Raw genomic sequence first — 26,888 nt, 5'->3', positions numbered from 1 at the left:
TGAACCACCAGAACAAGATCATCAGCGAAGGCTAAGGGTCTGGTTCCACCCAGGTTAAACCCCAGGAACTCGTCCAGAACAATGGACCAGAGGAATGGCCCAAGGACAGAGCCCTGGGGGCAACCCCGGTGAACGCATCTTGTCATAGTCTGGTATTTGTTTACAACTTGTAATTTTCTATTGCTGAGATAGGATTTTAGACTATTGTATAGGTTTTTGGAAGTGTTTGCCTGCCGAAGCCTCCGAAGGACACTGGGCCACCACAGTCGATCGAAGGCACCAGCAAAGTCCACCATGATGGCTAGAGTATACTTTGAAGTTGTATGTGTGGCCTGGGTAATCAAGTTGTGTATAGCGTCTTCAGTGCTGGAGCCTGTCTTGAATCCAAACTGACATGGTGAGGTGAGTTGCTTATCGGTATAGCAGGTGGAAAGGCGATACAGCAGAAGTCGTTCTAGAAGCTTGGCCAAAACGGAGAGCAGAGCAATTGGTCAGTAGGAGGCAGGAAGTTGGGGCGGTTTATCTGGATTTTTCAGGATCAGCTTGAGAGTAGCAGTCTTCCAGGGTACAGGGAAAGTTCCTTCAGCAAGGCACCTGTTGAGGAGGCTCAAGAGTGTGATGGGGTAGCCTTCAGCGAATTTCTTGACTACGTCGACTTCGAGTAAGTCAGCACCTGGCATTTTGCCATCTTTCATTTTAGCCAGAGCCATATTCATCTCTAACATAGTGAAGGGCGGTTCCGTAGCCTCTGGCTGATAAGCTTGATTACTGTCGATGAACTGCTGTTGCTCCAGTGACTCGCTGAAAATTCAGTAGGGTAAATGGAATCAAGAATATTGTTTATTGAGTCAGACCAGGTAAAAGTTGAAGAGCCATCCGGTTTGAGAGTTGTACTAAGAACCTCACCTCTAGGCAGCCTATTGGTGACGATGCGGAACACAATGCCCCATGGGTCTTCATTGCCAATAGTAGAGACCAGGGTGTGCTATGATTCCTTCTTACACTTACGAATTCCCTTGGTGTACATGTTTCTAACTAACCAATATGCCTCCCGTGCAGCTTCAACCTCATGTGGGGGAAGATGGGCAACTGCACATTGGTAAGTTTTCCTGGCTTGTTGTGCCCTCTTTCTTAAGTCCCTAAGGTCTGTATTCCACCAGGGGACAGCATAGCGGTATGGCCTCCTACGCGGAATGGACAGATCACAGGCACTTTTGATGATGGCAGTAATATTGCGTACACAGTGATCCGGCGAGAGTGAAGCCGGTAGAGGAACATCATCTGGTAGCCCTCTGGACAGTTCCACAAGGAAGTGTTACCAATCCGCTTTTTTGGTGTTATAACGCACAATGTCCTTTGGAATCGATGCGACATGTTCCACAGAGCGAACAAGGGAGAATGTGATCGCTCTGTGGTCTGAAGTGGTCCAGGACTCCTGGACTGTCCAGCCGGAAAGTTTGTTGGCTAAGTCAGGCGTAGCCATTGTGATATCAATTTCGCTCTCCCAGAGTGGGCCACTGTAAGTGGGTAGATGTCCTGGGCGGTTTAAGATTTGTAAGCCTGATGTGAGGATAAGGTCCTCAAGTCTTGAGCCATTTCCTAGGGCATTTCTATCTGGTGCCTGACTGTGCCAGAGTGGCGAGCGACAGTTTGAGTCCATGCCTATCAGTAGCTGCCCACCTGGGAGAAGCTGGAGTGCCATTTCAATCAGAGAGATCGCAGCACTGATGTCTTCACCTGGATGGCTGTAGAGAGACAGGATGAACAGTGATCCAAGAGATGTCATGATTTGGGCACAGGCACTGATGGAAGTGCATAGCGGGGTGATCTTGGTTGCTGTGATATCAGGGTTTCTGATGACAATCGCAGCCCATGGTTGGTCATTTGTACAGTGGACAATTTTATACGATGAATGATAGCCCATAACCACCCCAGAGTGAACATAGGGCTCCTGGAGCAGGATTAGATCTATTTGTTTTTCCTCAGCCTTTATCTTCAGCTGGTCTGCAACGACTCTTACTCTCTGCACATTTAATTGTACAATTCTTTTCTCTAGTTTTTAATTGGGAGAAGGAATTCTATCCATAATTTATTCACATTTGGTAGAGACTCTTTACTTTTAGATAGACAGGGCGGTTGGTATCTCAGATGGAATGTTGGTGTGGAGCCTTTACAGCCTTGCAATTTGCGCAGCTTGGCGGCTGATTTCTGACAGGACAATCCTTATAGTCGTGTCCCTTTTGGGCACAGTGGCCACATGTAGATTCACGCTGATTGCAAGTATGCGAGGTATGACCAAAGCGGAGACACCTGTAACATCTGCGGACAGGAATATATTCTTTGAATCTATGGCTGCCCCATCCAATGAATATTCTGTTTTGAGCTCCCAGAATTTGCCATGCTCTGGTTGATAGTTCGATTACCCAGTTTACGTTTGTAAATTGGGTAATCGAACTTGGTCTTCTCTTTGTATTTCGGATTAATATCATCCACGCTAGCCTCATCTTGCAGGTATATACTTAGATTTTTATTAAAGATCTCGGCTTTGAGCTCCTCTGGTGTTAAGCTCTCGTCCATATCAAAGATCACAACTGAAGGCCCTTTTTTCTTTGGGGCTTCTGCCCTAAGCCCGAAATTTGTCATGTCGGCATTATTCAGGATGGTTTGTGCCTCCTCCCCGGTGTCTGTTTCTATTAAGACTCCTGGATGCCTGGTCTTTCTAATACTCTTTATTTTTACAGTTTTCATCTGCTCCTTGAAGTTTTTTGTGAGTGCTTCCTTGACCGCTTCACTGGTATCTAAATGTGCGTCTTCCACTGGTTTAACCAAAATAACATGTGATTCAGACTTTCTTACTGCCTTTCGGTTTTGTACTTTTCCTGGTTGGTTGGGCACATATTGAACTCCATTCCTCAATGCATCTGAAAAGGAGCGGGGGTGTTCTTGCATTTGTTTTCCCACCTCCTGTGTGAGAACTTCGATTTTTGCTTTAAGCCTCTCGTGGTCAACGTGTAATTTTTGGACCACTGTCTCCATTTTACTGAAGATCTCTATCATGTCAGTTCTAATGGCAGCAGTAATTCTACTTGATTGCTTAGCCATGTATTTTTCTAGGGTTCCTCTAATGGCAATAATCTGTTCCACTGGAGTCCCAGTCTACGGGGGGGAACCTGGGTAATAGGGGGTTCCTGACTCTTTTTTCCTTCATGCTCAGTTTCCTGACTTTTGTTCTTCATGGTCAGATTCGCTGAATGATTCATTGGCAGCCTGTTCAGAGACTTCCTTTGTTGTTGGAATGTCTGTAGCAGACCTTCTTCTACCCTTCTCTTTCTTCTTGGCCTTGGTCTTTGTAGGTTTATTCATACCTTCCCCAGTTGCCGGGGCCTCATTCTTTGAGCGGATTGGGTAATCCGCCTGTCCCTTAACTATCAGTTCAACTTCAGTGTCACTCATATTGTTTTAGTGGGTATCTGGATTAACGAGAGGAATACGGATAAATGATTATCTACTCTGCTTCAACTTACTACGGTAGTAGTAAGTTGAAGCAGAGCTCATTGTAATTGCCAAAACCACAAGTAAGTGGTCAAATAGGGGATGAACTAAGTTGGCGATTTTTTGCAGGCTGACTTCAATGTTTTAGAAAAATATATTTACATATGTTGAAAATAAATGATCAAGTAGGGTAAATTTGTAAGCTCTGGAAATAAATTACCTTATTGTATAGCTTGCCCTTCTTAAGTTCAAACAAGTAAACAACAAACACGGTGCACTATTAACTACTTTCTATTTCCTTAGAAACAAAAGGCAGAGGGTTGGAGCCTTGTTGCTCGAGGCAGGGATTAGCCTAATTATACAGTAAACCCCCGCTATTCGCAGTATCTGTACTGCGAATGCGAAACCTAAAAAAAAATGTGTATTTTAAAGCGTCTTGAACATTTTCTGCCATAAAAAAACATGGGCGGGGCTAAAATTATCTTTCCCAGTCAAAACAGCGCTCAGTGGGTGTGGAGAGGGGTGACAAAATCCCGGCGTGGATGTTTCTCGCTAATCCTTGTTCAGTATGTGTTATGCGCTTGTCATGGAAGGTTTCGTCGTTTGCTTTTAATTTATATACTTATAAATTTATCAATTTATAAATTGATATGCTTACAAAAGTGATAATCTACTGTTTTGCAGTGTAAAACAGACTTTTTCAAGTGTGCTAGCGGAAGAAAGTGACTTTATTGTGGACAAGTTCTTTCTAACCCTTACAAAAATATACGAATAACAAGGGAAATGTGAAAAGATCAAAGAAGGTGATGACATTAGCGAATAAAATTGAGATATTAGACAAAATTTCTAATGGTGAAAGTGTCTCCTCAGTGGCAAAACATTATAAAATCAATGAGTCAACGGTACGATCAATCAAAAAATCGGAAGAAAAAATCCGCCGTAGTGTCTGTGAAAATGCGCTAATTGCTTCAGAAATTTGCTCTGTAACTTGTGATGTTAAATTAGAAAAAATGGAAAACGCTTTAAATCTGTGGATAGAAGCCCAAACTCAAAATAAAATTCCGTTAAGTTCACTCATCATTCGTGAAAAGGCAAAACTCCTTTATCAACACTTTAGCAAAACTGGTGATAGCCTGGCGGGATAAGTTTTTTTAGCTAGCAAAGGCACTGGTTTGAAAGATTTGTTTGAAATTTCTAATAAATATTACATTTAATATTAAATTGTTTCTTATTTTCATTTCGATGCCATATGCTTGCATTTCACTATGTACTGTCTATGTACATAGTCATATTATGAAGGTACATATAATACATACATAGACACAATTTTAGACTAGTTTTTCTTATATACTGTATTTCATACTTTGGAACGGAACCCCTTTATTACTATGGGAGCCATAACTCAGTATTTGCGGAAGTTCTCAGGAACATAACCCCCGCAAATAGCGGGGGTTTACTGTATATAGATAAAAAAACGATACACTGTAATTTGCAAGCCGGTGTGTACAAGTTTTCTGCGCTGTAAGACACCAAGAATGCAAAGTGTATCCTATGTACATATATACAGGGCACTAAATATGACAATTATATTGAAACAATAGGTTGAGAAAACAAATTTTTGAAATTAATTATGCTTATCGCTTTCCTGAAGTGATATTTCAGGTAAGCAATAGGGAAATTATCATTAATCAATTTGCCTTACAACGCTGTTATGCACGCTGAACAGTTTTATTAGTATTGCAAATATAAGCAATCCTTAGACATTGCGATAAAATTATATTAGCATGCACTGATTTTGATATATTAGATCTCCAGTTTGTAAGGCTGACTGCATTAAAATTAAATGCATCTCTTTTATTATATATGTTTACGTCTATATTATTATTATGGAATATTTCTATATGAAGATCCAAGTAATTTGCTATAGTACCGGAACTATTAGTTTTTTCTAATACAAGTTCTACTGGATATAATTTACTCTAATCCTGGACAAAATGTGGACAATCAAAAACACATAGATCATCTACGTAACTGTATATAGGTAGATTATCTTGGAATGCTCTTTCTGTATAATATAGATAAAGGTTTGCGATTACGCTTGATGCTGGACTTCCCATAGGGGTGCCAGTCATTTGCAAGTATAACGATGTTCCATCATATACATAATTATTAAAGATGTATAATTTTATTAGAGTATCCCAATAGGTTAAATCAACCTTTATAGCATTTTTATTTTCCAAATATAGTTTATGGAGAACGACTTTTAAATTATCAAGATTAATGCTCGTAAATAGACTGTTAAAGTCAAATGTTTGTATTTGTTGAATATTGTTATTTTTTATCGCATTTATAATCGGTAAGTTATTATTTATTATAATAGTTTTATTTAAGTTATTTAATATAATTTTAAGTAACTTTGCTAATGTTTTTCCGGGAAATTTAGCATAACTATCTCTACATGATGTTATGAATCTAAAAGCAATAGGTGATTTATGAAATTTGGGTATGCCATATATAAATGGATATTTTAGGTTATTATACTTTAATTTTTTATGCAATGCAATGCAATTAATTTTTTGAGGAGGATGTTATCTTTTTATATGTATGGCTAGACTGTAGTTGGCTACAACTTATATCTTGTAATGTCTTTAAACTGTCCTACACTCTTTATTTTTATTTCTCTGAAATTTTTAGGTCAATCCGAGGACATAGGAGAAACTATTTCTTATCTATACCACTATTTTTTGCCTTTGTGGAGTTCAGGGTCTATTATTCCTACTCCTTTAGTTTTTCTTCTTACTATCTGCATGTTTCTCTTTGCGTTAACTTAAATTTAATTATTTATTTATATTTATTTTACAGTAAATATATAGTATGTATTATATATTTAATCTTATTTTAATCATTAAATTACGTTCTCTGTCGGGTCAACGATGATTAATATATGCTTACATTTATATTTTACTTATATTTCTTACATTTGATTCTAATAATTCTAAAATTTATTTACATTTGATTTGTATTTGGCCTATACTGGTTTATATTTGGTTTAGATTTTAATTACTTAGCATATATTGATCATTACAGAAATAGAGAACCTCTCGTCATATTTTGCCTTCAGTCTGGGTGGTTGGCCCCAGTTGAAGTCATCTAGATTGTCGGTAAAAAGCGATAATAATTTTTTTGCATTTTCTTAAGTCCCTGATAGTATTATTATTTGATTGATTTACTTTTTCTATTATTTTCTATTATTCTTAATATTTTATAGACATTATGGGTGTATTGCATGATTGCTTGCAACTGCATTGACCCATAAATATTAGTTACAGTTACTGTCATTTTAACTTTCTTTTCTTTTTTATCACTAATATAATTATAAATATATATATATATGCACACACATACATATACTTATACAGATATTTGAATAATGTTTGAAATAGTTGCAAACTGAATCTTTCATAATAAAAAGGTAAAGGAAACATCAGAGGCAGCAAAAAGCATATTCCTCTATATGATGTTTGAAATATAAAAATAAATTAGAATGAGGATTAAAAAAAATAAAAATAATGCCAGCAGCATGACAAGACAGAAGAGCAAAAATAGTCAAAATTAAACATAACGATCAAACCAACAGGGAGGGAAGAGAAGGGTAACAAGAGTCAAAAGTTAAAAAATCTAAATGCAAAGATAAAATAATAATAATCAATTAAATTTTGAATGCCAATTAAACAGAAATTTAACCGTGTCCCTCTGACGAGCACTAAGTCCAGATTTATGTGAAATATCACCAACAGAGATGTAAACTTACTACAATAAAATAAAACAAAAATAAACCAAAAATAGACTGACCATTATGCCCCATCTCAACAGAGGACCACAAGGCCAATAATGGTCAGGGAATCTCTGCATTTCGATTGCTAGACAAATCTTCGCAAAGGTGAGTCGACAGAAAGATCAGTCCGTCACCCGATCCCCAGATTGAACCGCCAGTGCAGAGAACTTGAAATGAAAGATTCAGTTTTCAACTATTTCAAACATTATTCAGATATATGTATAGGTATATCACATGACAGTAGTGGGTGGATTTGCTAACGCTGTGCTCGTGCTGCCATCCATAGTTCAAAATTCGTCCATATAATCTGGTTAAGATTACTTTTTGTCAGTGGTGTGGCTTTGCATTGGAATGCTTGTATCTGTCCAATTTTTACTTTTCGCTGTATCAGGACCACCGCTATTCAAGTCCTCTGATTCGATCTGGGGATCGGATTGGTGACTGATCTCTCTGTTGACTTGCCTTTGCGGCGATTTGTCTAGTGATCGAAATGCAGCGATTCCCTGACCATTATTGGCCTTGTGGTCCTCTGTGAGATGGGGCGTTAATGGTCAGTCTATTTTTGGTTTATTTTTGTTTTATTTTTTGTAGTAGGTTTACATCTCTGTTGGTGATATTTTACATAAATTTGGACCTGGTGCCTCTCAGAGGGGGACACAGTTAAATTTCTATTTAATTGGTATTCAAAATTTAATTGATTATTATTTTATTATCTTTGCATTTAGATTTTCTAAATTATCTTGGAGAGTTTCTGCTGCAGTATTTTTACTCTTGTTACCCTTCTCTTCCCTCCCTGTTGGTTTGATCGTAATGTTTAATTTTGACTGTTTTCGCTCTTCTGTCTTGCCATGCTGCTGGCATTATTTTTATTTTTTTAATCCTCATTCTAATTTATTTTTATATACATACATACACATACATGTATATGAGGGGTATCAAAACGTTCGTACCCTTACCTAGAAATAATAGCCCTATAAAGGTGAAATTTCACAGGAACTTTTATCCTTTTCGACGTATAGTACTTACTCTCCATGTACAAAGGGTACTAGGAAAGTTTTGCAATATGACGCAACAATGAATCACAGGAAGCTGCTTGTTGCTGCATGTTGAGACATGTTCATACGTGCATAGTAGCCGCCGCGCCAAGTCGATGGGCTCAGTTATTCATTAGTAGTGAGAGTGTAAAGTGCTTGCAATGGCATCGTGGTCACGAAATGAGATAAGGACAGTTTTGCAGTATAATTTCGTGCGTGGTTTAACCATAGACCAGTGTTTAGAAGAAATGACTCTTGCACTAGATGATGATTGTCCACATCGTACAACGATATTCAGGTGGTATAGAGAATTCCAAAGGGGAAATTTCACTCTGGAGGATTCTGAGAGGCCGGGAAGGCCACGAACGTCAGTTACGGTGGAAAACGTTACTGCTGTGAGGAAAATGCTTGACGAAAACAGGCGAGTGACCTACCAACAGATAGAGGATACTTTGGGCCTAAATGCACCAGCAATTCGTTCGATTCTGCAAGATCATTTGCACATGAAGAAACTTTGTTCTCTCTGGGTGCCGCATCAACTGACTGAAGAGCAGATGACACGACGTGTGACTTGGTGCCGGGAGATGTTAAAAAAGTTTGATAAGGGACAATCTCGGTATGTGAACAACATCGTGACAGGTGACAAAACTTGGCTGTACTATTACGATCTGCCGACCAAGGCTCAAAACAAATTTTGGGTCTTTGATGATGACGACACACCCGTAATTGTCAGAAAATCCCGATCTGTAAAGAAGAAAATGATAGCTGTATTTTTCAAATCGAGTGGAATTGTGGAACGTGTCGTTTTGGACACGCAGAAGACAGTCACAGCTAAGTGGTATACTGAACAATGCCTGCCTAAAGTCATTGGATCTATGAAGAACCTGCGGCCAAAGTCAAGAATGGACACCTGGTACCTCCATCACGATAATGCTGCAGCTCACCGCGCCAAAGCCTGCACCGAATATTTGACCACGACAGGACTGAAACTTCTCGAGCACCCTCCCTACAGCCCAGACCTTGCTCCCTGCGACTTTGCACTGTTCCTGCATGTGAAAATGAAGCTAAAAGGGAGGCGGTTTTCCAGTGATGAGGACCTTCTACGGGCTTGGGACAACGAGTGTGCTTTACTCCCTAGTGAAACTTGGCAGAACTTAAATAAACAAAGCTGTATTGCAAAACTTTCGTAGTACCCTTTGTATAGTAACGCATTTCTCCCATCTATGGATCACTTGTTTAATGCCTTGATCGTAGAAATCCGCACTTTTTTCCTGAAACCATAATTCCACACAATGTTTTCTTCATTTCCTGTGTTTAATTTTGACTGTTTTCGCTCTTCTGTCTTGCCATGCTGCTGGCATTTTTTTTTTATTTTTTTAATCCTCATTCTAATTTATTTTTATATACATACATACACATACATGTATATGAGGGGTATCAAAACGTTCGTACCCTTACCTAGAAATAATAGCCCTATAAAGGTGAAATTTCACAGGAACTTTTATCCTTTTCGACATATAGTACTTACTCTCCATGTATAGTAACGCATTTCTCCCATCTATGGATCACTTGTTTAATGCCTTGATCGTAGAAATCCGCACTTTTTTTTCCTGGCCAACCGGGCTAGCCGAGTGGGTAAAGTACCTGCCCGGCAACCCAAAGGTCGCGGGTTCGATTCCCGCCTCGGGCTTGGATCAAAGTACTGCAAAAACCTTGGGAGGTGCAATATGGCCACAGAAGCCGATGCGCCAACAACTACCAAATCGAAAAAATCTTCATTTCCTGAAACAGGAAGAGGTCTGACGGTGCTAGGTTAGGAGAATAGGGTGGGTGCTGCAGTAGTTCAAAGCCGCACTGGGCAACAAACTGACAAAAGACAGACACCTTTGGTTAATATTCCACACCTTTTTACCTTCAAAACATTGCTTAACTTTTTCAAAAGATTTCTGTAATATTCTCCTTTACGTGTGGAACCCCAAGTAGGTAATTTGTCAGGATAACCCCTTTTCTGTCCCAAAACACGGACAACATCACTTTCTTTGCAGCGCCTCCGTAGCCAAGTGGGCAGGAGCAGTAGTGCATAGCACACGCTTCTTGATTATACCGGGGTTTTAGCCCATGATTCACCAAATATGGAGGATGCGGAAAGGTCAGGGAATGACCACCGCATATCCCCGGAGCAATATGGTCTTAGTTGCTAATGCTCCTAAAAACCAAAAATAACAATAACAACTTTCTTTGCAGATGGAGTGGTCTTTGCCTTTTTGGGAGGTGGGGAGGCGATGTGCTTCCACTGCATTGACATGTCTTTAGTCTGTGGATCGTACTGGTACATCTAGCATTTGTCACCAACTGATCAAAAAGTTCCCAACATCGGCATTACACAAATCCAACAGTTGGCAAGAACATTGTATTCGACATTGTTTCTGCAGAGGCATTCGCAATCTTGGAACCCATCATGCAGAGATCTTAGACACTTGCAGATGATCATGTGAAATGCTGTGGGCAGACCCATAACTAATTCCCACTGCATTTGTGATGAAATGAATTGTCACACTTCTGTGACAATTCATTTCATCACACACCAGCTGCTCAACCTTTGCAACCATCTCACTGTGGATGTCAATGGCCTTCCCTCTCTTGGCTCGTCAAAGACACTTGTACAACCTGCTGTACAAGTCCTGCTGCTTGTAGAGAATACCGTCGATGGTTTCCTAACTGCAGATTGGTATTTACTTTCAGCGTGGTGGAGCTCCTGCACATTATATCTGTCTGGTGATACAATATGTAAATCAAACTTTCTCTGAATGATAATTGGCCACGGTTGTCCTGTTCATTGGCCACCAAGTCTCTGGACCTCACTTTATTAGATTTTTGTTTGTGGGAATGACGAAAAGTGTGGTATACAAAGAAAAGGTGAATACAATAGACGAATTCCTCACTCGCATTTTGGATACTGCTGCCCTCATAAAGGAATGCTAAGACAACCTCAAAAGAACAACACTTCATATTACCACAAGTGTAGCAAAGAAATTGAGGTTGGTGGTGGGATTTTCGAACATTTATTGTGAACTGTAAAAATTTGTCACCCTGAATCACCCTGTATATATTGTATTAATATCATATATTAATACAATATATTTGTATATATTTCGCAATATGATTATTATACTATAACCTTCCTCACAATATATTAATACAATATACAACTCATCGGTTAATGCCATTGTGGTGACAATAGATACACTACGCTCATAATGTGATACGTACTGTATTATTATTTTATGGGGAAGATCATAATAAGAGAATTATATTAAGAGTCATACCTAGATAAATCTATGGAGAACACATAGTCGAAGTACGTTACATGTATACAAAGGATAATATAGAAAACTTATTGTTGTAGCGACTTCTTCAAGATCAGTACTATATACAGGTCTGTAGGCCTCACTTTTGGAAGGATGTAGAACTACTGGAACGAGTACAGAGAAGGGCAACAAGATTGGTGAGTGGAACAAAAGGTTGGTGTTACCAAGAAAGGCTTAATTCTGCAAATTGCAGCTTCTGGAGACTAGGCACCTGCGAGGTGATCTTATTGAGATGATAAGGCCTTGAATGGATTTAGCAAGCTCAAATCTAATGGGGTTAGCATTAGCATTAGTAGAGGCATATGATGCAAGAAAGCAAGCTTATTCAGCATCAGCCAAAAAAAAAAAAAAAAAAAACCCACTCCCATTTCACCCCTCCGTTCGTTCGAAATACCTGTCCAGTTGAGCCTTAAATTTGTTTAGGCTATCAACTTCAACAACAAGTGATGGAAGTCGGTTCCACCAACCAACCACCCGCTGGCCAAAGGCAAATTTCCGCACATCTATCCGACATCCGTCCTTCCTCAATTTGAATTTATGCCCTCTGAGGTGATTATTCTGAGCAAGATGAAGAATCCCATTGGCATTGAGCATGCTCAAACCATTCAAAGCCTTATACACCTCTATCAGATCACCTCGCCAGTGCCTAGTCTCCAGACTCTGTAATTTGCAAAACTTAAGCCTTTCTTCGTAAGAGCAACCCTTTGTTCCATTCACTAATCTTGTTGCCCTTCTCTGTACCCGTTCCAGCAGCTCTACATCCTTCTTGAAATGAGGCCTCCAGACCTGTATACAGTACTCAAGATGTGGCCTAACCATTGCCTTATACAAGGGAATAATTACCTCCTTATCCCTGCTAGAAAAATTCCTGTATATCATTGACAAGACACCACGAGCTACTCTTGCAGCTCGTCTGCACTGCTCAGAGAACTTCATATCTGCCTGCACAATTACCCCCAGGTCCTTTTCATTCTCCACCACTGTCAGTGTAGTACCGCAGAGTTGATACGTTGCTCTGGGGTTACTGTTTCCCATATGTAGTACTTTACATTTGTCAATGTTAAACTTCATTTGCCACCTCTCAGCCCATCTGTTCAACCTTTCCAGATCCTGTTGCAGCAGCATAGCATCAGTAGTGTCCTTAACAACCCCGCCAACCTTTGTATCATCTGCAAACTTGGACATTAAACTTGATATCCCATCATCAATATCATTCATAAACACCGAAAACAACAACGGACCCAACACTGAACCCTGAGGAACTCCACTAATAACATTAGTCCACGTTGAGCAGTGTCCATTGATTACCACTCTCTGTCTTCTGCCACTCAACCATCCCCTTATCCATAGCAGCAATTTGCCACACACTGCCACACTGCTCCAATTTGTGCAGCAGTCTTCCATGTGCAACAGTATCAAAAGCCTTTCTAAGATCCAAATATATAATATCAAAGTTATTCCCTGCATCCAGTTCTTTTGTGACTACATCATAGTATCCAATAAAATTGGTCAGGCAAGACCTGCCCTTAACAAAACCATGCTGCATCTGAGCTATAACTGAATTCTTGTCTAGATGATCCTGCAGTGCTTCTTTAACCAGTGCCTCCATTAACTTACCTGGAACAGAAGTTAAACTAACAGGTCTATAATTACTTGTGTCAGCCTTTGATCCTCCTTTGTGAATTGGGGTTACATTTGCACATCTCCAGTCTATGGGTACCTCCCCTGAGTCCAAAGAAGCTCTCATAATTATGGCTAGGGGTTTGCTTACTTCCTTTGCTGCCTCCTTTAATATAACTGGATAGATCCCATCCACCCCAGGTGCCTTTTTTATGTTTATCCTCAACAATCTCTCCTCCACTTTCCTCTCAGTTATTACAAAATCATCCAGCTCACTGCCAATGTTTACTTTACCTACATCATTCTCCTTCCTGAATAACTCCTCATGTGTGAATGTAGATGCAAAATACTCGTTTAGATTGTTAGCCACCTGAGCAGGATCCTCAACTGTTGAACCATCAATATCCAGTGGACCAATCTGATTCATCCCTTTCCTTCTCGAGTTTAAATATGTAAAGAACTCTTTTCTGTTTTTCTTTGCATCCTTTGCCAAGGATTTTTCGTAGTCTGCCTTTGCCTGCCTAATCTCCTTTGTGACTTGGTTACAGACCAACTTATATCTATCATAGGCTTCCATGTCACCCATTAATTTGTATGTATCCCATGCATTTTTCTTCTCTGCCACATGCCTCATTAGTTCATCTGACAACCATTTAGGCCTAAACCTTGAACAATATTTCTTGGTTGGTATGTAAAGCCTGGTAGCCTCCAAGATTAGTTCCTTGAATGCTTCCCATTTTGAGTTCGCTGTTGGTAACATCATCAGTTGGTCCCACTGTATAGAATTTAAATACTGTCTCAGACCATCATAGTCGCCTTTACGAAAACAAAAACCCTTCCCTTTACCTCTGATGGTAGTTACCTCCTTGAGCAAGGGGTTCTACCTCTTGCTCAGATTACTCACCTAAGGGGGCATAAATTCAGATTGAGGGAAGACAGTTGTAGAATAGATGTGCAAAATTTGCCTTTAGCCAGCAGGTGGTTGATAGTTGTAACAAACTTCCATCTGTCGTAGTGGAGATCAGCAACTTAAATAAGTTCAAGGCAAAACTAGACAAACATTTGGAGTGAATGGATGAGTGAAATGGGAAGTGTGTTTTTTTTTGGCTGATGCTATATAAGCTTACTTTCTTGCGTATTATTATTAGCTGTGTAGTGCCAGGAAGCCAGAGGCTTGTGCTGCACCAGATAAAAAAAATTTGGAGTTACCGCCTGAGAGAGAGAGAGAGAGAGAGAGAGAGAGAGAGAGAGAGAGAGAGAGAGAGAGAGTGTAGAAGTAGAAGTAGAAGGGAATGGCCAAGAAAGAGAAGGATGATGATATCCAGCTCAGGACCCTGGGTGCGCCTAGCCCATACCAGATGTGAGCCCCTATGCCCTGCTAATGCTACAAAAAAGGGGGGGTGGATCAAGACAAAGGGTATTGCAGAGGGAATGCTCCTAAAATAATTGAGAAAAAGCCAATTAATAAAATACTAAATAATATAAATTTATGAAATACCAATTAATTTAAATTTAGCAGTGCCCAGAAGATAGCACCAGATTCAAATTATATGAAATATCACTAAAAACGGAGACATACACCAACTACATGTGACCAACAAAATGAAAATAAATAAATAAAATAGACTGACCATTATGCCTCATCTCTTCTGAGCACCGTTTGACCAATAATGGTCAGGGAATCACTTCAGAAATTAGACAAATCTATGCATTGCCAAACTGATACTAATTGTCCCACAAATGCAATGGATTTGAATACTGAATTTGAATAATTGTGGCCCTTGTGCAGTGAAAAGTTATAACAGATCAGATGCAAGCATTCACATGCCAACACCAAACTGGCACCTGGTTCATTTATTTTTATTTAAATTATTATATCAACATATAGTGGATAATGCATTGCAGCCACTGATTGCTTATTTAATTTTCTTTCTTTTCATTTTTTTTGTTTTCTTGCATATTTAGTTTAAGTTTATTCTATACTTAATTTGCTTGATTGTTATTTTATCAACTTTTTGCTCTTGTGTGTGTATTTTTTGATATGGTAATAACCTATTTGTAGGCTACCTATAAATTTTTACCCTCTTCAACTTGGACTTGGCACATCTGCCCCAAGTTGCCAGTGTGCCATAAAACATCAAATCATCTATCTATTTTCGCCTGTAAATAACTTCTAACACGATGTCTTGCAGGTTTTTTTTTTTTTTTTTACAATTTTGATGTCACATTATAAGGGGAAAAAAAAAAAAGGATGAAAAACACTGCTCCAGTGAACTTAAATAAGTTTACAGCTGAAGTGTCAGCCAGAGAGTAATTTGATTGTTGGAATCAAGTTCTACCTAGTGTTGTAGAAGTTGGAAGTTTTTGAATAAATTTACAGGAGGATTAGACAAATGACACTAGCCAATAATTTTTCATTTTCTGCTAATATTTCCGTAGAAAATGCTGTAGTTCTAAAAGAAATTGATATAATGATTCCAAAAATACCAAAATTATGTCTTCATCACAATGCCATGAAGTTGGGATGGAGACACTGTGTTGGGATGCTTTCTACGGTGTAGTGGCCATCTTGAAACAGTACTGTGTTCTGTTTTTCTGTCTTATGAAACTAATAGGGTAAGACTAGATGTTTCTTGAACTAGTGGGAGAAGGAAAACAAGTAATCTGAAACTATAAGCAAGCACAGCATTGGTGCTTGTCTGGTACCATTCCACTCTTTGAGCAAAAAGCCAAATAGTTGCAGACCTGATCTTGGTGCATTATAGCCTTAGTTGCTAATGCGCCAATAAAATCAAAACCAACCAACCAGCCAAATAGTTGCAAAGAATGTAGTAGGTCACCTGACAGGTTCTTGCATTCAATTTCTGTACAAACGATTTTTATGGCTATATTAGAAAATATAGCCATAAAAATTCTTTTTAGTACTGTGTTCATATAGAAAGTGTCCTACACTCTTGCCCCTGTGCTAATTTTTCCATAGACAGTTAGTTTCAGTTATGCTCATTTCACATTGTTGAGCAGTGGAAGTGTGGTAGTTAGGAAATATATATATATATTTTTTTAATTACCAAGCGTGTTGTTACTAAAGATATCCAATATATACAGTGGATTCCGGTTATTTGGGCCACCATTTAATTGGGGCAGCCATTTATTTGGGAGAAATCTTAAAGTATAGAACCTAATCGAGAAAATAGCCAGGTTTTTCTTCGCTTAATTGGGATAATATGCTGTTTAATCGGGGCAGGAGACTGCAGCACTTGAGAATATCCTATGATTGACTCCAACCATACCACGTGGTCTGGTCGGATTTCTGGAGGTCACAACCATAAAACAGTAAAAACAATTAGCAGATCTGGTTTATTGGGCTTTCCTGTTAGTGCAATCTATTATAAACGGATAGCAAACTCGACCTTATTGAATTTGCGATAATACCGACACCTGGAATTCTGTGGATTTTTACGTTATTATGGTGAAATGTGTCCCCTTCCATGAAATCTTCAATCATATAAAAAACAAATAAATTTTCAGAATCTTCTCTTCATTCCTATTTTTTTAAAGCTTCATAGCTTGTTGCTCTGTTTTCACTTTTGTGTATCGTGTTAGTTGCAATTTGTGTGTTCTGTATTCTTTGTTATTGATTGCTTATCTTTTTTATTGTTTTAAATTTTACCCCCCCCCCAAATGTCAGTGAACAGAAATATCAACTAGCTGGTATGTACTTATTACAGTATGTATTAATTAAGCTATGCACATAAGCATAAATTTATTTTTATTTTGCTAACCTGTGGAAAATATTCTTCCAATTTTCACATATCATTTTAATTTTTTAATTGGTAAGGTAATAAAGTGTAAATTTGTGCTTAATATATCTTTACTTTTATAGCCTGTGGATAATATTCCTCCTTTTTTCACTTATTAGAATCGCTGTTTAATAGAATTAAAATTCAATTCAGGAATGTGATTACAATGGCTGGTGCTTACTACATATTGTATAAGTGAACGTACTTTACTTTGGTGAGTCCATTGTAACGTGATTTGATCATACAGAGAATCAATCATAAAGCTGGGGCCCACTGTATTTTTAACTGTGTGAAACTTTGCATAATTGGGCCAGCCACTTAATTGGGCCAAAATGCACTATCCTGATGTGTCCCAAATAATTGGAATCCACTGTTTCCAAAATATAGAATAAAGTTTGTAGTCTGTGTACTGTTTATTCCGCTAAAGCTTTTTTCCCATTTACTGTTGATGTATAAAGTTAACTATGTGCCCACTAGAACACCCAAAAAAAAACCAGAAATTTAAAAAATTGGTTTTTTGGTTAGTACACTCAGTTCTGCTATAATTTGCATTTTTGCAACACAAATTCACTCCAATGCAACTGATATATTAGAGAACAGTGTGGGTATAAGGTGATTTTTTGCATTAGCTCATGCGTGATTTCGTCTGCGGTAGCACCAGGTGAATGCAAAACCCGGCACCAAGCTGAACGTAGCGAGCTGTGCAGCAATACATTTAAGTACAAAGCTTAAAAAATGTAAAACATCAAATGGTGAGAGCTGTTTTTCCCATTTACTGTAGTTGTATTAGACGGAGACACACTGTTGTCATTCGCTGCATAGGTGATATTGTTGGCTGACTCACGTTTTCAGGAGCTTACATTTTTCTGTTCCAACAGAAATTTCATAAGGCAGGATAGCATGAGCGTAGGAGCACATTTCTGGAGATCACTACCATAAAACAATATGAACAATTTGCAGTTCCTGGTTTATTAGGCTTTTCTGTTAGTGCAATCTAATTATAAATGAGTAGTAAACTTGATCTTACTGCATTTGTGATAAAATTGATAGCTGGAATTGTGACTTTTTACATTATTATGGTGAAATGTGTTTCCCTTCCATGAAACTCCAGTCATATAAAAAACAAATTTTTCGAATCTTTTCTTCATTCCTATTTTTTAAGCTTCTAACGTTTTACTCCGCATTTCACTTGTGCAATTTGTGCATCCCATGTTCGTCGTTATTGATTGCTTATTTTTTTATTTTATTTTTTTTCTGTTTTAAATTTTATAATTCTAAAAAAAAAAAAAATAATAATGTGAGTGAACAGAAATATCGATTAGTATGTATATATAACAGTGCTGTATTTACTGTAATATTTATTTATTTATTAGAAATTTAAGATGTTTAAACCTGTGTTAACAATTTTATTGAGTTTCTAACTTTTTTTTAGTGTTTTACTTGCTGGACTGAACATTTTTTTGAGTGCTCTGCCCCTATCCCTATTTTTCCCATAAGCCCTGTTGTTTTTATTGTGCCAAATACCATGATGTGGAGATTTTTAGGAACACATGTACAACGTTATAGCAGAAATGACTGTATGTCATTAAATAACTGGTTGAAAACAGCATTCAGTGTCATTCTCTCCATTTTCATAATTTATGTTATTGTCTTCATAAAAAACACTAGCATTGTATTCATCGCCAATGTCATCATCATTCAGTTTGTTCTTACTGTTGCTGGTATTAAATTTAATTATTCTTCTTTATTATTAATATCAACTAACTTTACTTCTTTCTCATAAAAGGTATTTAAAACTGCCAAACAAATTGCATGGTTGTAGCAAAGCTGATTTTCTGTGTTTAATAGTTTCCATGTTTTTGCATCACTCTGGTACCATCATTAGTGGATGCTATAATATCATGTTCTAAGTTATAGTTAGTCTAATTTTTCTTTTACCAGTGTTTTAATTCTAAAAGCATCACACAACCTTTTAATTAGAATTAAACCACGTTTATAGTTCTGTTGATTATTGTGTAAGGTTATATTCAAAAGTCTTTTGAGATTTGTATCGACCCACTCATCAAATGTAATTGAAATGATGTATCTTTTTTAATTAACACTAATAATTCAATTTTAAGCTCCATTTGCTTTTCTTTAAAAATGCAACAATTAATTTCCCAATTCTTGTTTTACTTCACTCTTTGGCATTGTATACCCTCATTTAGCAATATATTCTCAAATCTCGCTAGAATGTTCATAGCTTGGTTGGGCTATCATCTAGAATAGAAAAACCATCATAAGCAGTATATTTGATCAACATATCTTCTAGTTTTTTTGCTTTTAATGAAATTCAACATATTTGAGGATGGTGTTAATTTTACCTTCTTGTTAGGGACTCCTTCTTCGATCTTTTTCACATGGATATTACGTTTAGATTTCAGGTGAATTGCAAGCACTGATGTTGACCCTCCTCTGCATTTGAGAATTTCATGACATTTTTTAAATTCCACTGATCTCTTGCTTTTTGAAAAGCAGCCCATTTGCTAGACTTCTTAGAGCTCATTGTAAAGATTCTGCCTCGATAAAATAATTGTAATTTACTTAATTAACACAATATTTATATTGCCGTGTTAATAAGAAAAATGAAATATGAGTGCTATATATAGTCCGACAGTATTTTCGTATTATATAACACAAAACAGCCTCCAGGGCGGTATGTTCCCGATATCCGTAATGCTGTCTCTGAAGATGTCCTTATGAAAATAGCCCATAAATGAAGCTTTCACCAGGCCAGTCAATTCTTATATATTCTTTGAGTAATTTGGTATATACGAGTATTACATAGAAATATAAAGATGCTTTCTGTCGCATATAAGGATTTCTGAGGGATAAAAAAAATATTTAAGTTTAGAAAATATGTTAATGCCAAAAACCATTTACAAGTCAGAGGTGAAGATTTTATTTCATGCTTTACAATTTTGACAGTTTCTAAAATATTAAAAGAAGAAGATCATTAGGTTTAATATCACAAACTCACCTAAGGTTTTTAATTAATGATAATTTATATTTTAAAATTGTGTTTCATTCTCTGCCATATACTAAAAATTTTTAAAAAATCAAAAACTGGTTTCAGTTACACCTGGTTTGGATGCCCTAGTGCCCACTCCTTTTTTTGTTGCACCTATTAGATGTTAATGAAAATGTAATTATGAAATTATGTAATGAAAATTAAATTAGCTTAGCATACCATTATTTTCTCCCTTGAGATGGAATAAAGATTTTACAAATTACATTTTGGTGCTAGGACAACATAAATATTAATTTATATTGTCCAAGCAGTTTGGAATAGTTCCTCCAACCTTGATATGGTCCAATCACAGGAGAGATTAAAATTTTTAAGCAGTTGTTTTGAAAAACTCTGTGCTTATTCAAAATAATTCAGTTACACAGTATACAAAATTTATTTGGTACTATTTGCATTTTTTTTTTATGTATTGCTCCTGATTTTTTTTATTATTATTTCCAGCAATATCGTAATATGACATTAGATGAATACTTAGGTAAGTAGTGCAGTTTTTTCCAATTTGACAGAGTTAAATAAGTATTATTATTATTAATGCTAATTTATAATTAAATGATTATAAATACTGTACTTATTTATAATCATAATTTAACAATATGATTGTTTGATTTTTATTAAGTAATGTTATAATATGATCATTTGATTGATTACAACAGAATAAATGTTACAACAGAGTAAACCTTAATTTGGAGCCTCTCAATTCAGACTATCTTTTTTATGTATGTATTTTATATTTAGCAAGTTACATCATAGGGGTGTCTGTTTATGACTTATATGGATAACAGTCATAAATGAAATAAAGACTTCTTTATAAATAAAATTTATCTATTAGCAATGTTTATTTAATATTCTGTATGAGAGGAGTAACTAAGAATAATAGATGAAAATAAAAGAAAGCTGAGAGATTTGAAACACCTGTCTACAAAATGCATCTTGCCGGAGTGTATATTTTTTTTTTTTGGCGAAAAAAATGCATGGAAGCAGATGGGTGCGACGAGGACTAGTTTTATTAAGGGGGCATCTCCGTAGTCAGGTGGACAGGAGCAGCAGCAGCAGCAGTGCGTAGCACGCGCTTCTTGATTAGACTGGAGTTTGAGCCTGTGACCACCAAATACGGAGGATGCGGAAAGGTCAGAGAATGACCACTGCATATCCCTGGAGCAATATGGACTTAGTTTTTTTTTTTTTTTTTTTATGTGAACCCCAAACACGAGAGGTATTAGAACCTATAGTACTTAGTACCGTGCTTGGGTTAGGGTTGAAGGAGAAGTATGGGAGGAGGGGGATGCTGGAAACTTTGCTCTAGAGACTAAACATGGGTTTCACCACTTCAAGCCTCCAATAAGCAAAGTGGTGGTATTTCACCGGTTGATGAAAGCCATCTACCACCTATATAGTTGCTAATGCTCCTAAAAGCTAAACAACAACAACATCTTATTACGGTCATCGTCTTGTTGTCAATCATCATATGAGGAATGGCATGGGAAGAGAAAGGATTTTTAAAGATGGTAAATGGCCACTGAACTGGCAAGTCCATACTGGATAGGTCATTTATGAACTTGATTTTATTTAAGTACCAGATTTGGAAAATTCAGGGGGTGGGGTCTAGTGTTCACTGTGTTTGGGTATTCTGATTTGTATTTGGTTTTGGCTAGCACTTCCATGGTTCTAAATTTGTAGTTGCCATTCAGCCTATCAAAATTTTTAGCTTTATTATTTGGGGATGTGCACTTGGAGTTGGTTGTGCATTAATCTCTGTGAGCATAGTTCCCCTGTATAGTTTATTAGTGTGGAAGTTAGCAGTATGTTGGCGACATCGCTGCTGCTGTACCTAACCTATATTGAACCAGTGTATTTTTCTGGGCAACCTTGCTGACAGACAATAAAGGTATACCATGTTGCTTAACTCATTTAAGCTCTAATTAGGTTTACTGGGATCATTGATCATAGAGTCAGTGGTGGCATAGGATGAGAATACTTTTATGTTAGTTTGTGTGAAGATATGAATTTTCCAAACTAATGAACTGTGAAAGGACACTGTAATATTGTATGGTTTCCAGAAAGTTAAGCTTATGTAGTGCGGTAGGAAGTGCAGTGGTAACAAACGTCATTAACTGGTCCTCATGAGCGTTCTTTGACTAGGAACAACTACCTCTGGTTTTGCCTTAGATTCTCCATATGCCATTCTCCATTTAAATATACCATTGTGGAAGCCCAGTCTAAATCAGTTACCTGGCAAAATATTGCATTTTCCAACAGTTAAACAGAGTTTTATGTTCAGAAGTAAAATGCTAACTTAAATTCATCACAACTCTGAGCACTAAAAATCACTGAAAAACTGCAATATGATTATACAGAAAGCTGATACAGGCAACAAAATCATATTGTTGGATAAAGCTGACTAAAACAACAGGCAGGATCAAATTGTCCAAGATAGCAGCACTACAACTACAGATTCAAAATCAGACTATTCACCAAGTACTTCAACAACATTGTCATTGTAGGACCCAGACCACCTTCCTACCCCAGATTTCATTATGCCCTACAGATTGTCTGATAGTAATGTAGTTTTTTAAATCTTATCATCCAAAGACATGACCCAAACTCTATATCCACTTCTACAGAAAATCTGCACACACCATTCAGTTCCTTTATTACTATTGACACCAGGCCCCAGGTGCCAAGCGATTGTGACTGAGCAAATTCTTTGTGCTTAAAGAGTGATTTTCCAAAAGTGATATTATAGTTCTTTTACGTTCCTGTCCTTAAAGCAATTTATTTATTCATAAGGGCTCTTGTTAAAAAAGTACTTTACAGAGCAGGAAAGGAAAGTCACCTTTCTTTATTTCTTATATATTTATTACTAACACCTACTACTTCTCGCTTGGTCACACCAGGCACTGCTCCTGCTTCCCCGTGGCGGGGCCGGAAATCTTGGCAGAACAGTTAATCTGCCAAGGGCCAAAAGGAGCAATTATGGAACACAATAAGTTTCCTCCACTAGAGCCGACAAGTTCTCGGCCAGACATAGAAAATGAACATGACATGTCTCAACCGAAGAGGTTTAAGACCAACTCATCAAACATAGATTTTCCTGCATTTCTCATAATGCACTCACTTACAGACTAGCCTCTCACCAAATTGTCTCCGTTTCTTATTCAGAAACACCTTGAAAGTCTTGCAGGATCTCCTAAAACAGTCAAGCGACTGCAATTAGGAGAGCTACTAATAGAAACAATCAGCAGGAAACATTCGGAGCATCTACTAAAAGTTACAAATTTTGCTGGAATTTCAGTAAAAGTTTCTCCCCATGGTACCCTAAACACATCTAAGGGTGTTATATCCAGCTGGGACCTACTGAATGTCTCAGAGGAGGAGATATGTCAAGAACTTCAGGAGCAAAATGTAATTGCAGTAAAAAGAATCATGATTAAAAAGACAACACACTGGCACCTACAAGGAATATTATACTCACTTTTAATACCCCAAACCTACCTTCTTCCATAAAAGCAGGTTATCTTCTTTGCCACATTAGACCCTGCATCCCTAATCCATTGAGATGCTATAAGTGCCAAAAGTATGGCCACTCTCAAACGGCATGTAGAGGAAACCCAGTTTGTCCCAACTGTGGGTCCACCGATCATACTCAAAATGACTGTTCAGCAACAGAAATGAGCTGTCCTAACTGTAAAGGCAACCATCCCGCCTATTCTTGGACATGCGACAGGTGGAAAACTGAAAAGAAAATTGTGAAGTATAAAATTGAAAATAAAGTAAGCTTTCAAGAAGCGAGAAAATTAATTGCTCCCAGTATTACAAAACGTACATATGCCAGTGTCGCACAAAAATATCAATCAGTGGCCACCCAGACTGATGTTACAGTCCCTTCAAACAACTCAATCTCTGACTGGGCACGAACTGTTCTCTCCAGCAACAGTCCAATATCCCGAAACAGTTGAACCAGGCAAGCAATACTGCTCTTACAGTACCAGCGAAATCTCCTTCTCCTATTCCTCCAACGAATGCTGCTGCATCAAATAATCGAGGTTCAAAATGAATTGAGATTAAAATGAATATTCAAGACTCATCCATGGATACAATTGACTCATCCAGACAGGAAGACCCAGTCTTAGAAATACATGTGGAAGAAGATATGGACATCGGTCGGCCATTTTTCAAAAAAGACAAACGAAACCTGAACGCCATAAAACAGTCACATCAAAAAAAACAGTCAGATACAGCTTCTTTTACTAAACACCAATAATGCCTTATATTCTTCAATGGAATTGTAGGGGATTTCGTAGCAATTTTAATGATATTCAAGACTTAATTAACTTCTACTCTCCAGTTGGTTTCTGTATACAAGAAACCTATTTAACATCCCAAATTTCTGCCAGCATAAAGAACTATTCTATCTACTGACAAGATCGCAATACTTCAAATTCTGCTCATGGGGGTGTGGCCATCTTGGTCAGTTCAAAGACCCCAACCAAACAAATTGTTTCGAAAACTGAAATTGAAGTCATTGCTGTATGTTTGGTAACACAAATTGAGTTAACATTAGTATCAATTTATCTCCCACCAAGTCATTCCTTCTCTTACCAAGATCTTGAAAACCTGTTAATACAGCTACCTTCCCCTATCTGTCTCCTGGGGGATTTCAATGGCCACCACCCCTTATGGGGATCTACTAAATTGGACAGGCATGGCCGACTGATTGAAACCTTCATAGATAAGCAAAACCTTACCATTCTTAATACCGGTGCACCTACTCACATACAATTACCAACTGGACAAACTTCTGCAATCGATCTCTCGATATGCTCCCCTATTCTGTATCCAATCATGGAATGGTCTGTTATGGACGATCCCATGGGCAGTTGATCATTTTCCAATTATTTGTGATTTGCTCACTGCACCACCGCCAGTAGCCAAACCCTGCAAGAAATGGAAGTTCTCTCGAGCCAATTGGGCCAAATTTCAGTCAGCTGTCAATCTGGATGAGAAATTTATAAGAACACAGTCGATAGATGAAGCCACAGATTATATTACTTCACAACTACTATCTGCAGCTAACTGTTCAATTCCACTGTCGAATACCCAGTTCCGACGGCACATTAACTATTGGTGGAATGAAGAATGCACACAAAAGCAAAGAAGTTAAAAAATAAAGCATGGAATTTATTTCGTAAATCCCCAACCACAGCTAACCTTATCAACTACAAGAAATTAAGGGCAAAAGCACGTCTCATTCAGAGGCAAGCCAAGAAGAATTCTTGGATCCGGTTTACATCTACCATAAATAGAAGCACTAACTCCAGATTAATATGGAAGAAAATTAGGCAGATTTCTGGCAAATTTCCAACCACCCCTTCACCAATTCTTTCATGGAATGGGCAAGAACTCTCTGCTCCTGAAGACATAGCAAATGCCTTGGCTAAAACTTTTGCTGAAGTTTCTGCGGCATCAGATTATTCTCTGGATTTCCAGAAAATAAAGACCACGACTGAACAACGTGCCATCAACTTTCGAACCTCAGTTTCCCTTCCGTATAACCAGCCTCTTCAATATTCTGAACTTCTACACGCCATTAAAACAACATGCAGCAGTGCCGCTGGGCCAGATGGAATATTTTATATCATGTTACAAAACCTTGGTGACAAAAACTTAGAAATACTGCTGATCTATTATAACTGAATATTTCTGGAAAACATTTATCCCAGCTCTTGGCATCATGCAGCAGTTCTTTCCTTTTTTAAACCTGGAAGAGATCCTACCAGTCCGTACAGTTACAGACCAATTTCCCTCTCCAGTTGCCTTGGTAAATTACTTGAAAAAATTATCCATAATCGACTTGTTTGGATCATCGAAACAGAACACCTAATGAGTAATCACCAACATGGGTTTCGTAAGAACAGGTCCTCCTTAGATCTCATGATCAAAGCTGAGTCTGCAATTTGTAATGCCTTTGTAAAAATTGTACATCTTGTTATGGTTTCCATAGACATAGAGAAGGCATTTGATACTACCTGGCGTTGTGGCATTCTCAGTAACCTTTATCCTCTTGGTTTACGAGGCAACCTGCCCATATTCATTAGGAACTTTCTTCAGAATCGTTCATTCCAAATTCGATATCACAACTCACTTTCTGCGACATTTTCACAGGAAGAAGGAGTGCCACAAGGGTCTGTACTGAGTGCAACCCTTTTCGCCCTTAGAATCGATTCCATCACAAAAGAACTTCCAAATGCTGTTCAGACCTACCTTTACGCTGATGATCTCTCTATTTCCTGCCATTCCCAGAACATGAGATCCATTGAACGGCAACTGCAGATATCCCTGAATAAAGTCCAAAGGTGGGCAAGGTTAAATGGCTGTCGTCTATCACAGCAGAAGACTGTTGCCATCCATTTTTGTAATCAACGAAAAATGCATACAGATCCTGAACTTCATATATCAAACTTTACCATTCCAGTGACTAACAACATCAGATTCTTAGGATTAATCCTTGACAGGAAACTAAATTTCCTTGAGCACATTAAATTTATACGTACTTCTTGCCTCAAAAAACTAAACATACTAAGAGCTTTATCTGCCTTGTCTTGGGGAGCAGACCGTACATCTTTGCTGCTTTTGTATAGATCACTGATCAGATCCCGATTGGATTATGGTGCT

General features: G+C 37.7%; 1 protein-coding gene across 1 annotated transcript in view; it reads left to right on the top strand.

Annotated features, from left to right (window-relative positions):
- The window catches only part of LOC150079124 (uncharacterized), a 243,579-nt gene that overhangs the window by 68,144 nt on the left and 148,547 nt on the right, over positions 1-26,888 (top strand). The window contains exon 3 of the mRNA XM_090383381.1: positions 20,658-20,691. Coding sequence (XP_090239507.1) covers positions 20,658-20,691 — 34 coding nt within the window. The remainder of the gene's footprint in view (positions 1-20,657; positions 20,692-26,888) is intronic.

This window comes from Mastigoproctus giganteus, chromosome 10, assembly GCF_048544385.1.
Source record: "Mastigoproctus giganteus isolate SK-2022 chromosome 10, ASM4854438v1, whole genome shotgun sequence".
In the NCBI taxonomy this organism is placed as follows: domain Eukaryota; kingdom Metazoa; phylum Arthropoda; class Arachnida; order Uropygi; family Thelyphonidae; genus Mastigoproctus; species Mastigoproctus giganteus.
Note: the sequence above shows the minus strand (reverse complement) of the source record. Positions and strands in the feature narration are given on the sequence as shown.